Source organism: Cryptosporidium ryanae (genome assembly GCF_009792415.1).
Source record: "Cryptosporidium ryanae isolate 45019 chromosome Unknown contig_6, whole genome shotgun sequence".
Lineage (NCBI taxonomy): Eukaryota > Apicomplexa > Conoidasida > Eucoccidiorida > Cryptosporidiidae > Cryptosporidium > Cryptosporidium ryanae.
Genome location: NW_027125539.1, coordinates 17,560 through 32,115, shown reverse-complemented (window position 1 = coordinate 32,115; position 14,556 = coordinate 17,560). Strand labels below are relative to the sequence as shown.

Here is a 14,556-nt window from a genome sequence, read left to right as displayed (position 1 = left end):
ATTATATCTATAATGCTTTAATTTATCTATCTGAGTTATATATAACGGTTATGTTTAAAGGCAAGTTCATCGTTTTTTTTCATTAGAAAACTGAAACTCATCCATGTTATCGACATGATTAACAACAATTTATCAGCTTTTAAGCGAATTAACTAGTTTTTTTGCTTTGTTTACAGCAGTTATCATTTCGTCTAGAGACTTAAAATGTTCATTCATTTTGTATTGGTTGTAACAATTTTTTTCAACATTATCATAAGAAACAATCTGAGAATTAAATTTAATTAACGGAGATTCAGTCTCAAGTCTCGATTTAAAATTAATGATATCAATTTCTGTTTTATACAGTATTTTGTTACATATACTTTCAATCTAAGAGAAATTAAAAATGCTCAACGCGTGAAACAATTTTAAATCAAACTTACAATATCGAACCTTGGATCTAGATCATGAAAAACAGATGAAAGAAGATGAGACATTTTTATAAACAAAATTTCAGTCAAATTTTTTTTTATAACCATAGCTCACACGGAAAAAATATCACGCACACGAAATAAAACGGATTTATTTATAAAATTAAAAGGGGACAAAATTCAAACTTATGAGTTATAAATCCAACTCAATCCTTATTTAATTTACAATATAAATATTTCCTATATCAAGTTTTCGTTTGTAAAATTGGTAAATTTTCAAATGTATTAAATCTTTTCAAAATATTTGCTTGCCTATACCATTCATTTATTGTAGATGAACTCACTGATTTAACAGGTGAGCGTGATTTTTGAGAAACTTCGTTTTGTATTTGTTTTATTTCTTCATTCGCTGAATTTTTATCGAGGCAATATTGAATGTTTTGAGTTGATTGATTAAGTCGAGGATTAATATGGAGTGTATTTAGGTCTTTAAAAATCTGATCTTTTTCAATTGAGGCATAATTATTCACATTTGCTCTTGATAAGAGCATTGGTGATGATATTTTATCAATACTTTCTTTTAATTGTTTTGATTTGGGTGACTCTCTACCAAATACCTTGTCTTTATTCTGAGATTTTAAATCCACAGCTTCAGACATTAGATTTTTCGTATTTTTTTTTGTCGAGGAAAATGATATACCATTAATATTATTATTAGAATTATTTACTGAATTGACAGGCTGCCTTGCCATTATTATTGGTGTAGTCACAGGCATATATTCTGCCATGGGAGGTGGAGCAGTGAGTGTAGAGCCATTTCCAGCCTGAAACTGATAGTTGATATTTTGGTTATATTGATTTATATGATTAAATCCTTCATTTGGTTGGTAACATTGGTACTGCTGTTGAATGAGAGCTGTTTGATTTAAATTGAAATTGTTATTATTATTATTATTATTATTATTATTATTATTATTATTATTATTATTATTATTATTAACAGGGTACTGTTGAATACCGACTACATTTGAATAACATGCTGTTGGAATAGGTGAGTTAACACTTTGTGGGGAAATAAAATCGCATCTACTATTTTTGTAGTTTACCACATAGTTTTTTAAATTAACAATTTGAGACTGTTTAGAATCTATCATTTGAATCCTATCTGAAGATAGCGGTAATGGACTCTGAATATATTGATGGAAACCTGTGGATGCTGTTTGAGTAGATTGTATTTTATTTTGGCTAGAAATTGATGAAGATGCAGCAAGTGCTATGGGAGAAGATGGAGTTTGAACAGTTGTTCTGAAGTTATTTAGAGGGGATGTGACAACTAATGCTTGGCCCTCTGAAGATAACAGGTTCGTATTTTTTTGGTTTCTTATGCTGTACTCAATGTTGTTTAATTCTTCATTCTCATGAGTATTTACAAAATCTGCCAAAGTATACAATTTACCTCTTGAAACGATTCTAAGCAATGGCTTATTCTTGTCAATTCCAGGTTTTGTTACCAACTTAGCTTCCACCATTAATCTTCCATAAACATATGTTCCTTGCTTAACTCTTGTAAAAAGTATTTTATTTTCTCTACTATTCGTAAATGTTGCAATTGCTCTATCAATTGGATCATCTGGAACAGGAATGTATTTCATATTATCTTCATTTATTTCTTCAACAGAAAATTTTAAATCATCTTCTTTAACAATTAGTGATTTGCTTGAGTTAGATTCAGCTTTTAATTTGTTGTCTGAATCTACAAATTTTACAACATTCTTATTTTGATTCTGCAAATTTGTTAGGTTTTTAAGATTTCTATTAGTTGGAGGCGAATTTTTATTCTCAGAATTTGCCTCTTTATTATTTTCAATTTCAATTCCATTAGCTTTTTCATAGTTTTTGTTTGATATACGAAGTTCTTCACATAATGATTTGAGTTCCTCAATCTTACTTTGATAGTTTGAATTCAGTTCATTTAAATTCGTAATCCTCTTTTTTAGTTGTTTGTTTTGATCTTTTTGAAGTTTTAGTTCTTTTTCTTTTTTTTCTAAGTCATTTTGTAGACTATTAACTTTAACACATAAGTCCTTCCTGATTTGTTGACTATCTCTTAGTCTGCCTATAAAATCTCTATTTTTCGAGCGTAATTCACGAATTGTGCTTTCATATGATGTTAATCTATTATTTAGTTCTGCAAGAATTCCAGCAGTCGAAGCTGTATCTTGCAGGGACATCGCAAATAACTTTTAAAAATATTGTATTTGTTACGTGTTTTCTAATAAATTTCATTCCACTAAGTTAACTAATTAGTCCCTTCGTGTAAGCATGAAAGACATTACTGTGTGAAATGAACGTAAATATGACATACGCTATTTTTTTAATTGAATAACAAAAAAAATATAAATTTAAATGTTAATTCACTCTAAAATGTTTTTAGAATTTTTCAAAATAAGTGTTTTGGCTTTTTTTTTCCACTGTTTAATTATTCTGTTTTCATTTTCAATTACTTCCATGTATTCTATGGTTCTTTTAGAGCGGCGAACTAAAAATTAGTCACGAGTCAATTTCCTTTTTTTTTTCCATTTAATTTTTTTAAATAAAGGAATATTAATTTGTCTTAGATGTTACAATGTTTTTGTTATTAACTGTATCAAATGTGAATTTGTTCTGATAAATGGAATAAGTATGACTTCTTACTGTGATTACTTGTCTGCATATAAACTCTTGAGGCTTGAAGTGGGGGTTTCAACGGACGAAATAAAGTATGCATATAGGAAATTGGCAAAAGAGATTCATCCTGACAAAAACAGATATGGAGACTATAAAACTGCGCATGAAAACTTTACGAAACTTTTGAATGCATATGTGCTTTTGCGTGATGAAACTGGAAGAAGGAGATTTGAAGAAAGTTTTAAGTCAAAAGATAATACGAGAAAGATATCCGTTAGAGAGGATAAAAACGAACTCGACAAACACAAGATTCAGCATAAAAGAAAGATGTACAGAAACATGGAGGAAATAGAAAAAAAACACACATTGGAAAAACTGCTCCATAGGCTTCGAAAAGAATCGTTACCTTTAATAAACCTGTACAAAACAACCTTTGAAAAATCAGAGGCAATAGAAAAAAACTTTAAATCCAATTGTATACTTCAAAGAATTCTTAAAGAAAAAACAAACAATATAATAGGGGAGTTCGAGCAATTCGAACAGATGGTACTGAGAAAATTAAGAAGATTCGATTTATAGAATATGAATTTCAGCTACATATATATATGCTCGCCTGAATAGTTCTTAATTACGTGCAAGAAAAATCACGTTCTTTTTTAAAATTACATTACGTTCTCGGAAGGGGAGCCCATTTCGACATAGACACGTAAATCATCCTGATTTATTGTTTCTATGGGCGCCATGAGACGAAGTTGTTTTTTAACTTTCCTGTCTAATAGACAATATATAGAGACGTACTTTAAAAGTTCTAATTGTTCTTGAAATTTGACCCGGTCGTATTATAGTAATTATTCGTTGGATATTGTGTATATTATACCTATAAATAGCTAAAGACTAGTTGTTTTTTGATATTACTGAGTTTTTGTGGAAGTGAAAATGCCAAGCAAACGTCGCAACAATGGTCGTTCGAAGAAAGGTCGTGGCCACGTAGTAGCAATACGTTGCAGCAACTGTGGACGATGCGTTTCCAAAGATAAGGCAATTAAACGTTTTGTTGTAAGGAACATTGTTGATGCCTCTTCTCAAAGAGATATCCGTGATGCATCAGTTTATCCAACATATGCCTTACCTAAATTGTACAATAAAATGTGTTACTGTGTTTCATGTGCAATCCACTCAAGGACAGTTCGTGTACGCAGTGTTTCGGATAGAAAAATTAGAGTCAACCCCAACTCGCAAAGATTTAAGACTCAAGTCTAGGTTGACTTTCAATTTCATAATGATTCCGCAGATATACATGAATTATATCACCTGAATCTGCCTTAGATGTCATCATCTATATGGAATTATTCTTAAAGGAGTAGATTGACTCTTATAGTTCTTACTTTTAAGGTTTATCTGTTTAAAAGATTCTACATCCAGTGAGTTTTGATGCTTTCAGTTGGAGTTTGTTCTCAAAAATAGAAAATTATATGAAATTTCTCACATCTAGAATTCTATATGTAAGGTTAAATGCCTAATGCTTCTACCGAACCTATCTAGATAATATCTTCAGACCTTCTGACTAAACAATATATTCTCATATCGAGAGAGAAGTCTCCAACGAGGTTTCTATCAGCTGTTATTGACATTAACAGTCCACCGAAGGAAGCATATAGACTCCTCCTATCTGATTGTTTCTCTTCAATGCGATATATTTTGCCGTACATTACATAGTCGTATTGGTCCATCAGTGTTTGAGGCCCAGAATTATCCCAAATAATACACTCATTATTCGAAGAAACCTGGGATGACAAACCAATATATAGACTCTCTTTTTCTCTTACTGGAAAAAGTTCATTATTTATATCCATAATTAAGTCAGCGTCAAATCCAACGCTTTTACCTCTAACTCTCCCAACTCGCTCAAACTTCCCATTATCAACACTATTAATTACAAATCTATCTTCAAACAAACAAGATGGAAGTGCCATCAAATTAAAACAAGTAGGGATAACTCCAATATATATTATTTTTATAATCCTAATAATTCTCTACAGGATGACACAGTTTCCCGCTACAAAAAAAGAAAAGAAAAACTGGTATTGACAGTTTTTCCTTTTCAAAAGCATTAAATTTTAGTACTTTATAACAATTATGTCTATTGGAATTCCAGTTAAACTATTATATGAGGGTCTTGGGCATACAGTTACAATTGAGATGAAGTCAGGAGATCTTTACCGTGGGACATTAGCTCATGTAGAGGACAATATGAATTGTATGTTGGAAAACGTAAATATAACGATGAAGGATGGGAAACCACTTGTTCTTGAACAATGCTATATTAGAGGCAGTCAAATAAGGTTTTGCATTCTTCCTGATATGCTTAAGAATGCCCCAATGTTTAAATTGGCAGCGAATGCAAAAAATAGAGCAACCATTCTAGGTGCTGCAGGAAACAAAAGAGCGTTTGCAGTAAGATCAGCTTCTCTAAGAACTTCAACAAGGGGAAAAATGAATAGAAATTCCAAATAGAATTTTTTATTTTTATTTCAATGTGACGTTCAGAGTTTTACATATATTGAGTCACAATTAAATAAAAATAGTGAAATATATTATTATATGCAAGATTTAGTTCTTTAGTTTTTAATATAACTTCTTTTGTTACATTTATTGATGATAAATCCATTCAAACCTACTCTTTTTTTTGATGGATCCAAAATTATTTGCCTATTAATTAAGAAACTTATTCCGAGAATAATACTATTTACTTGACCAACATTTTGTTCTTTAATTCCCAAGCACCATAAATTTTTCTCATAGGAATATAGATAAGATTGATATTCCCAATTAATTATTTGATTCTGCCCCTTAAACTTTATTTTAATTATTGGAAATGAGTTGTAAATTCTTGTTACATTTCTCCAACAAAACGAATTGTTTAACACGATACAAATACCTAATTCAATTTTGTTTGTTCGATTACATATTTGAGAAAATTTATTTATTAACAAATTAAATAATTTCTTTGGTAAGTATGTGAATGTTGAACCAACATCTATTATTGCTGATATTTTGTCTGTGTACACTTTTTCATCGTTGTTGTCAATGTGGAAAATAATTTCTTGAAAGTATATATTGTACAGGTTTGAAGGTGTAACTAGCGGAATCCAATAAATAGTACCTTTATTAATACCTTCTTCTGTTATATTTTCCTCGATTATATCATCATTAAGTTCCCCTATATTCATTGTTCCACTATCAATTAATAAGCATAAAGATATTACCATATCTCCACTCGAAATATTTAGTATTCTTTTTGCTGACTTTAGAATCTCTGTTACAATATTATATCCATAAATATTTTTTTTAAGTCCCATGCCAATTATTCCATTCGCATTTTGCTTCAAGAAGTTTTTTGTTTCGAACTCGTTACAACCTATAAAATCATACTTGAAATAATTTTTGTCTCTTAATTTATACTGTTTTTTGCCTCCGTAAAAACTTAACACATCAGAAAAGTATCTTCCTGATATAATGCTTCCTTCACCAAATTGATGTGTATATTTACAAAAATCAACTTTAAACTCCTTATTTTTACACCATAGTCCTGACTTCGATTTTAATAAGTTAAATGTTGGATATTCATGAATTGCACAATTATAACATGTCGAACAACTTAAACTAATATGCGAACTTCCTGTATCAATTATTAAGCTTTGTTTCTGGGGAGGCGTTCCAATGTATATATTTATTGAGTAATAGCCATTTTTATTTTTCACACCATTTATGTCAATAGTAAAATATCTTTTCGCTGCACATATCCTTATTATAACAAAAAGAAGAAAAAATTTTAAAATATTTTTCGAAATATTCATAATTAGTAGTTTTAAATTTTAAATTAAGATATTTTAAGGGAAAAATAGGGATATTACCTTGATATAACTATTTTCAACAAAATAATAGGTTCGTCCCGAAACAAAAAGAACAGAATAAGATGAGAATTTTTTCTCACAGATTTTAATATGAATATAAAATCTTAAGACATCAAAAGAACAGAATATTAATATATTAAATTTTTTTCATGAAGTATAATTAAATAAACAGAATTCAATCTTTATTTTATGCAGTGGGAAACAATGATGCATAAATATGTTATAGAATAATATTGATGCGTATAACAAGGTTATGGCTTTAAGAATTTGGTATCATTAGTGTGATCAAAGCGAGTTTGTTAATTATTTAAAATTTTTCATTGTTGCTTCGAGACGAATTTATTTGCACGATTTTTTTTAGCGCAACTGTCCGGAATGGACAACCGGAAAAAAACCCAACGAATAGTCTTTTTAGGGAGTAACTTGTATATTTTTAATGATTTAGAAAGGGTTATTTATTTTAACTGAGTTAGATATGGTATCTTTGGAGAGGTTAGGAGTTGTAGGAAATACTTTTGGAATTATTTGGTCTGTGGCATGTCATCCAATTGATAGAATAATTGCATCTTGCAACGAAAAGATCACAATTTGGATTGATTCAGACATAAAAGAACACAAATGGTATATTGAGGTAGAAGGGGTTGAATCAAACACTGTTTATAAGAGTAAATGGGTCAAAGCGTACGAGTTTGGAGATTTAGAGCATACAAGGATAATTAGAAAAGTTAAATGGTCACCTTGCGGAAAAATGTTAATTTCTGCAAGTTTTGACCATACAATTACTATATGGGAATTTGTTTCAAAGAGTGTTGGTTGGGTCAGTGTATGTAAAATCTTGGGGCCAGAGAGTGAAGTTAAGTGCATAGATTGGAGCGATAATAATGTAATTGCCGCATCCTGCAGGGATAAAGCAATATGGATATTTTCATTAGCAGTGAATAATGATAGAATTAAGGGTACCTCAATAGACTATGACTGTATTGGTGTATTAACTGGACATAATAATGATATAAAAAAGGTTAAATGGCATCCAGTAGCACCTATGATTCTTTTCTCATGTTCTTATGACAATACTATTATAGTTTGGGTACCTTCTTCTCAATTATTGGGCGATAAGAGTGATAAATCTGAATGGGTAAAATACTATGTACTCAGTGGGCACACATCTACTGTATGGGATTTTGCATTCAGTCCTTGTGGGAGTTATTTGATATCATGTTCCGATGACTCCACTATCATTTTGTGGAACAGCGATCATTTCAAAATGAGAAACTTCTTTCATTCAATGAATGGAGTAAATTGTGTGATAACATCAGCTTTCAAAACTATACTTAATCACACAACTAGTATCAAAAGTATTCCAATATATGAACAGGTTGATCAATTTAATTTCGATAAGAAAAACATTAGCAGAGATAAGTATTCATTTCCTATTTATTCTGTAGAATGGTGTAAATATCTAAATTTTGCAGTCTGTGCATCCGCAGACAAGAGTTTGAATATTTTTTCAATAGATAATCAAAAAAAACTGGAGCATATTCATCAAGAAGAAAATGCCCACAAAGGTGAGATAAATTCCATCTCTTGGATGAATGACGGTAAAAATGGGGAGTTTATATCATGCGGCGATGATGGTAGCATAATTTTATGGAAAATCAATTTTTAAGATTAGAATGTTTAAATATTATTTTCTAGTTTTTTTTTTTGGGTTTTCAGTCCAAAACTTACTCCCAACTACTGTACAATTAATTGAAATCTGACAAATTGCCTCATCTTCATCTCCAACTGGGAGTGAAATTTTATTCCCAAAGTACCAACCAACACTTCCCGTACTAAATTTTCTTGGTTTAACGGGAATTGTTATATCAGAACCGTCTATTGTAAAATTTATAACTTTTGCTTTCTCGAGAAAATCATTAGTTGACATCATTGATGCTTGTTTTCGTTTAGTTGACATTCTATCATCTTCAAATTTGTTTTGAAAATTCTCATCTTCTTGTTCAACCTTTGAATTTATTGAAATATCATCGTCTTCAGTTTTATATTCTTTTGATCCAGTGAAAATATTCTTTTTAGTTTGTCTATTTTCTATTTCCAAAATAATGTCATCAAGCATACTGTTAATTTCAGTCTTCTTATGGAGTAGAGAATCATCAGGGAGGCCAAGTGACTTTTCTAACTCTTCCCTAACCTTTCTGGAAGTTAAAATGTCGAGATTTTCTGGTTTCACTATCTTTTTAATATGTTTTAATATTTCTTTATTGCTTATTTCCACTTCTTTCTTTACTGTATGAACCATAATATTAATTAATTAATTAATTAATAATATATTATACTTAATTTGGATGGGTTAAACAATAAAATAGCAAACTAATTAAATAAAATAGCTTATTTATTTATTTTTCAATTATTCATGATCTGCGATTATTTTTCATACTTGAGATTCTCAGAATCTGTTGCGGGAAACTCCATTTAAAAGTAATAAAACATATGGGGAAATATTTTTTCTTTCATGAAACAATTTATTCCATTTATATGGTGATTTGAAAAACTGGGTTTGGACAATGTGTTATAACCTCACTTCGTTATATTTTAAATCTTATTTGTTCAAGTTAAATAAACAATGAAACTTTCCGAAAAAGTGGAAAAACTTGAAAAAAGAATTCAAGATCAAAATGATGCAATTGAAACAATTGCAACATATATGGTCAGAATTATGGAGGAAAATGATGAATTATGGAAGTATATTATGAGATTAAAGATTAAAGGAAAAGAAACCCCTTTCTATAAATTGGAGAATAACAATCAAAAATTTAGATCCAGGACACCACCGCCTTTACAGGAACCAAAAACAACTCCAAAAGAACAAGTATATTGTAATAGAAGAATATCTGACTATAAAAACGACAATTTAAATACAATCATAAAACTTTTTAAAGAGTGGAGAGATGGAGATGCTGCTGATAAGTTTTCAAACAAGGTATTTATGAATGAACTTGAATACAAATACATAGAACGTTGCATACACAATAAACAAATATAAGTCAATATTAAAAAAGTTACTTTTTTATAATAAAGAATGCTCGATTCTGATAATATTTAAAATTATGACTTATTGGAAAAGTTGAGATATTTCTTAGAGGGTAGCTGTAATAGTTGTTAAATTGATTTAAATGCCCGAAGGGATAGGGTTTATTTATTAACAAATTTTCATTTTTGTATTTCCATCTGAGTTCTTTAGTTTTTCTATCTTCGATATAAAAACCAATATTTTTTCTCGTTTCAGTGTAATTTTCACTTTCTGATTTTACATTAATGCTATTTGGTTTGTCCAACAAAATATTATATGGTAGTTGTACATAGCCGATAATTCTTTCATGAGGAATATAATATCTAATTTCTCTTATAACTGGACCTGAACTCTTAAATTCGCCAGATATTTCATTAAATTTAGAGTTACTATTTTTAAAGCTTCTTAAGTTATTTAAACTACTTTTGGGTTTGCAGGTTAACGAAGTCCTCTCAATTTGACTTTTAAGATAATAAAATTCATTTTCCTCATTTTCCAGGTATAGAGGGTCTTGTCTTGTGTTAGAACTTTCTTCTTCATCAAAAATAAAGTATCTCTTACTTGTTTCATTGTTTTTGTAGCCATCAACGCTTTTTTTACATGCATTTCTATCCTCATGAATGTAGTTAGGATGATTATTCATTTTCAAGTCAGAAATACCTATTACTCTACTCAAGAAAAGTTTTTTATCATTATTTTGAATGTTATGTAATTTCTCATTTTCTTTGTAATCTCCGCTTGCATAATTTAGTTGATCACTTTTTGTTTTCATGGAGTAGCGAAATCTTTCTGGATTTTCGTGAAGAAATGTTATTTCTCTGGATAATGGGGTATTTGGTGTTGTTGAAATAGAATTCAAATTTAATGATTCGTAGTTGCTAACATCTGTGAATTTCTCTGTATTAATAAATTCACTTGAAAACATAGTTATTTTATCAACTCCACTACCTAAGGTTGGTTTTAATTTGTCCTTTAATTCATTACTTGGATTAAAATTCTCTTTAATTGTAAAAGCACTCCTTGATGAGTAGATATCTTCTAAATATTTGTCCATTCTTATTTCATTGAATTCATTTTCAGGGGAAGTTTTATTTACATTGGTTGTTTCTGTAATCGCGGCTGAATCACAATCATTTCTCACTCCATAAATTGATTCACACAACCTATTTGAGATATTATTTTCTGAAATTCCCGGTTGCTCAGACTTAAAACTCTTTTCTTTATCACCTACGTAAATTTTTTCTATAATTTCAATTCTACTCATAGCATCTGAAAGAGCAACCTCGAGCCTTCTTAGATTCTCATTTTGCCTATATAGTAGACTGTGTATATCTTCCATTCCAATTGTATTGTATCCTAATTTACTAATTATCTCGTATATTAAGATTGTATATTTAAAACCTAATATATTTAAATTCAAAAATCAACAGCGCTATAAAAATCGAGTTATCGTACAAAAACGTATGTAAAGTTAATTATTATATCACATTCTTTTACTTTCTTATTATAGAATTTCCTAAATTAGTCACATGAGCTAATGTAAATTCGTCAATATTTTCTAAACTTATGCTTGGAGTGTCAAATCCCATTTTAGAATCGACACTATCCTTGCTTTCACTCAAATTTTCTAATTCGTTTTCGTTTATCGAGAGATCAAACTCTGATAGGGTATTCAACCCCCCAATTGAAAATTTTGAAAAAATATTATCAGCATTGAAACGCGAATTTAAGTGTGAACCTTTTATTTCAATATTGTAGTCATTAGGGGAATTGGAGGTGATGTTCTGATTTGTAATTCTAGATAATCCAAGGTTATTCGTTATATTAGAAATTATACTTGATCCCCTTCTATAACTCTGTTGGTATGTCGCAGACTTCGAAAAGTTAGAAAATCTAGATCCGATATTAGAAAAAGTTTTAGTCTTGTAACTTATATAATTTGAATTGAAGTCGTACATAGGAATGTTCGTTAGTTTCTTCCTAATTACTTTTGAATAAAGTCTTAGGAAAACGGGTGTAGATAATAGTGACATTACTGTTGTGGCAACGAGTATTAAATATACTTTTCTTGATATTATTCCAAGAGATATCCCTTTCGAAGCCAAAACAAACCCAAATTCTCCCAAATTAGCCAACATAAGTGAAGTATGAGCGGATACTCTAACACTACTGCCACAAATCAGAAAAATAAGAAAATTTATAGTGAGTTTTATAAAGGAGATAAAAAGACAAACAGATCCTATTGTCCAGTAGTTATCCCAAATAAAGGTAGCATCAATAATTAAGCCAATTCCTGAAAAAAAAAGCATGGAAAATATCCATCTGAGTGATTCGATAGATTGAATAAAGTCATGTTTAAATGTATTTACTTCATCATCACCTAATAAACTTGATAGAATTACACCAGCTATAAAAGATCCCATTTCCATTGAAAGTCCCAAATATTCTGTAAGGGATGAAATACTCAATAAAAGGCTAATAATCCCAATTAAAATGATTTCTCTATTCTTTGTTTTGAGTAAGAAATATAATATAAATGGAAATACAGCGATCTTAACAACGTAAGATATAATTATAAATAATATCAACACAATAAAAGGTCTAACTATGTTCCATAAAACCCTACAAAAATACACCAATAAAAGCATAAACTTTGGAGTCTTGGAAGTGTTGCTAATTATTGAATTGCTGGATAACATTGATTTTGAATTCGACTGAAGTGCAGGTATTAAGGCAAGAATAATTCCCAATAACAAATCCTGTAAAATTAAAATTCCAATAGTGAGTACATTTTCATTAGAATCAAGCTGTAATTCACCAACAACCATCGCTGTAGAACTCATTGATATGAATGATCCAATGAAAATACCTTCATTTATTGGTGTACCTGCCCATAAAGAATAAGCACTACAAAAAAGAATAAAGATAAAAACTGAAACAATTGCACAGTATATTACAGACCTTCCAATAGAAAAAAGTCTTTTAAATGAGAATTCAAGTCCAAGTGTAAATAGAATTAAACATACACCAATCTGAGCAATTGAAATGATTTGAATCAATTGAGATACATAACTGAATCCTGATGGACCAACTACATACCCACCCACAATATAGCCTAATAGAAGAGGTAAACCAATATACTTACAGATTGTTCCAAAAATAAATGATGAGTAAAACAAAATAACAAATTCAAAAAACAAACCATAATCACTCTGAAGTAACGATTCATTGATTGGGTTGCTTAGTGAATATAAATTTCCGTAATTATCTGTATACCTGTTAATATTGGTATCAGTCTGTGAATGAACTGTTTTTTGATTCGAGTTCCTAAATATATTCTCGGATGTAATTTTACCTATATTAATTAATTTATTTGAGTTATTGAAACTGTCACTTACATCGGAGATTACTTCGGATGGGGAATCCCTTTCTTTTACCACATGTGCAACATTACCAAATAATGAGGACTCCTCCTCAAAAACAAGCTTATTGGTGCAGAAATGGTATTGGATTCCATTAAATGATATAGATAAGGAAACAATTTCAGAAACTGTCCATGAAGGGCTTTCACATACAATTGAAGGCATTGGGTTTCCATTTTTAATATTGTTCATTATACCATCTATATCGGCTTCAGCAATATCTTGGTCTTTGGTGTATTTCAAAATAATTGATAATAAAGTCTCATCATTATCAATTTTGTTCAATTTCTTTAAATCTAATACATTCATTGAATATGATGCATCAACAACTTTAGATCTCTCTTTGCTTTGAAACAGGCATTTCAGATTTTCAGAAGCAAATAGTCCACTCCCTAATATAGTTAATTCAGTCCCTCCAGACATACCTATATGGTCAGGAAATATCAAGCTTATCTTCGGAATTTGATAAAAACGAAATATTAATGCATTCGTACTCTGAAACACAACATCAGAATGAGAATATACACTTATTAGAACTGATTTTCCCATTTCACCTGTAGATATTTTATAAGGAGTTTCAACCTCAAGTAAAGTATCTGATATAGGGGTTGTACTAACAACTTCATATGGACCCTCAGTAACATCAAAGTGAACGTAAAGTTTTGAAACCATCGAGAAACCAATTCCATGAATGGAAAGTTTAATAATTGAATTAATTGGACCATTTGATGGAGTAATGCTCGTAGCCTGAATAAAAGACAATGAATTTATGTCAGATGCAGGGAAAGGCTCGTCATGGCCGACATTATTTTGAAAATTAACCTTATTGGGAACACTTTTGGAAATATTTTGAGTTTTGGACCTTGGGGCTTTGGAGGAATATATTAAATTTAAGTTCTTATTGAATAAAAATAGAAATACAATAAATTTATGAAATGATGATATTCCAATCATTAATCCAAAAAACTGGGTCAAAAATACTCATTAAATTATTCATTTTATTAAACCTTGGTTTCCGAATAAATGAAATAATAGACTAACAATATAGATTTACCGCTCGCAAGAGAGGGGTT

At 29.9% G+C, this 14,556-nt stretch overlaps 11 protein-coding genes across 11 annotated transcripts; 5 read left to right on the top strand and 6 right to left on the bottom strand.

Moving 5' to 3' along the window:
* Nucleotides 1-655: 655 nt before the first annotated feature.
* FG386_002905 (coiled coil protein) lies at nt 656-2,641 on the bottom strand (the record flags this gene model as incomplete). Its single annotated transcript, XM_067342590.1, has 1 exon — nt 656-2,641. One exon carries the CDS (start codon nt 2,639-2,641, stop codon nt 656-658), a length of 1,986 nt encoding a protein of 661 aa, XP_067197409.1.
* Nucleotides 2,642-3,092: 451 nt separating this feature from the next.
* On the top strand, nt 3,093-3,656 carry FG386_002904 (DnaJ; the record flags this gene model as incomplete). Its single annotated transcript, XM_067342589.1, has 1 exon — nt 3,093-3,656. One exon carries the CDS (start codon nt 3,093-3,095, stop codon nt 3,654-3,656), a length of 564 nt encoding a protein of 187 aa, XP_067197408.1.
* A 357-nt stretch (nt 3,657-4,013) lies between these two features.
* FG386_002903 (40S ribosomal protein S26) lies at nt 4,014-4,337 on the top strand (the record flags this gene model as incomplete). The annotated part of the gene is made up of 1 exon (XM_067342588.1): nt 4,014-4,337. The coding sequence occupies one exon, from the start codon at nt 4,014-4,016 to the stop codon at nt 4,335-4,337; it is 324 nt and encodes a 107-aa protein (XP_067197407.1).
* Nucleotides 4,338-4,615: 278 nt separating this feature from the next.
* Nucleotides 4,616-5,050, bottom strand: FG386_002896 (RNA polymerase II B8 subunit; the record flags this gene model as incomplete). The annotated part of the gene is made up of 1 exon (XM_067342581.1): nt 4,616-5,050. One exon carries the CDS (start codon nt 5,048-5,050, stop codon nt 4,616-4,618), a length of 435 nt encoding a protein of 144 aa, XP_067197400.1.
* A 163-nt stretch (nt 5,051-5,213) lies between these two features.
* Nucleotides 5,214-5,591, top strand: FG386_002885 (aspartyl protease-like; the record flags this gene model as incomplete). The annotated part of the gene is made up of 1 exon (XM_067342570.1): nt 5,214-5,591. The coding sequence occupies one exon, from the start codon at nt 5,214-5,216 to the stop codon at nt 5,589-5,591; it is 378 nt and encodes a 125-aa protein (XP_067197389.1).
* Nucleotides 5,592-5,695: 104 nt separating this feature from the next.
* FG386_002874 (AT hook motif protein) lies at nt 5,696-6,934 on the bottom strand (the record flags this gene model as incomplete). Its single annotated transcript, XM_067342559.1, has 1 exon — nt 5,696-6,934. One exon carries the CDS (start codon nt 6,932-6,934, stop codon nt 5,696-5,698), a length of 1,239 nt encoding a protein of 412 aa, XP_067197378.1.
* A 532-nt stretch (nt 6,935-7,466) lies between these two features.
* FG386_002863 (WD40 protein Ciao1) lies at nt 7,467-8,657 on the top strand (the record flags this gene model as incomplete). The annotated part of the gene is made up of 1 exon (XM_067342548.1): nt 7,467-8,657. The coding sequence occupies one exon, from the start codon at nt 7,467-7,469 to the stop codon at nt 8,655-8,657; it is 1,191 nt and encodes a 396-aa protein (XP_067197367.1).
* An 18-nt stretch (nt 8,658-8,675) lies between these two features.
* Nucleotides 8,676-9,290, bottom strand: FG386_002852 (apicomplexan specific protein; the record flags this gene model as incomplete). The annotated part of the gene is made up of 1 exon (XM_067342537.1): nt 8,676-9,290. The coding sequence occupies one exon, from the start codon at nt 9,288-9,290 to the stop codon at nt 8,676-8,678; it is 615 nt and encodes a 204-aa protein (XP_067197356.1).
* Nucleotides 9,291-9,614: 324 nt separating this feature from the next.
* Nucleotides 9,615-10,034, top strand: FG386_002841 (uncharacterized protein; the record flags this gene model as incomplete). Its single annotated transcript, XM_067342526.1, has 1 exon — nt 9,615-10,034. One exon carries the CDS (start codon nt 9,615-9,617, stop codon nt 10,032-10,034), a length of 420 nt encoding a protein of 139 aa, XP_067197345.1.
* Nucleotides 10,035-10,050: 16 nt separating this feature from the next.
* On the bottom strand, nt 10,051-11,400 carry FG386_002830 (uncharacterized protein; the record flags this gene model as incomplete). Its single annotated transcript, XM_067342515.1, has 1 exon — nt 10,051-11,400. The coding sequence occupies one exon, from the start codon at nt 11,398-11,400 to the stop codon at nt 10,051-10,053; it is 1,350 nt and encodes a 449-aa protein (XP_067197334.1).
* Nucleotides 11,401-11,554: 154 nt separating this feature from the next.
* Nucleotides 11,555-14,437, bottom strand: FG386_002983 (uncharacterized protein; the record flags this gene model as incomplete). The annotated part of the gene is made up of 1 exon (XM_067342668.1): nt 11,555-14,437. The coding sequence occupies one exon, from the start codon at nt 14,435-14,437 to the stop codon at nt 11,555-11,557; it is 2,883 nt and encodes a 960-aa protein (XP_067197487.1).
* Nucleotides 14,438-14,556: the final 119 nt, after the last annotated feature.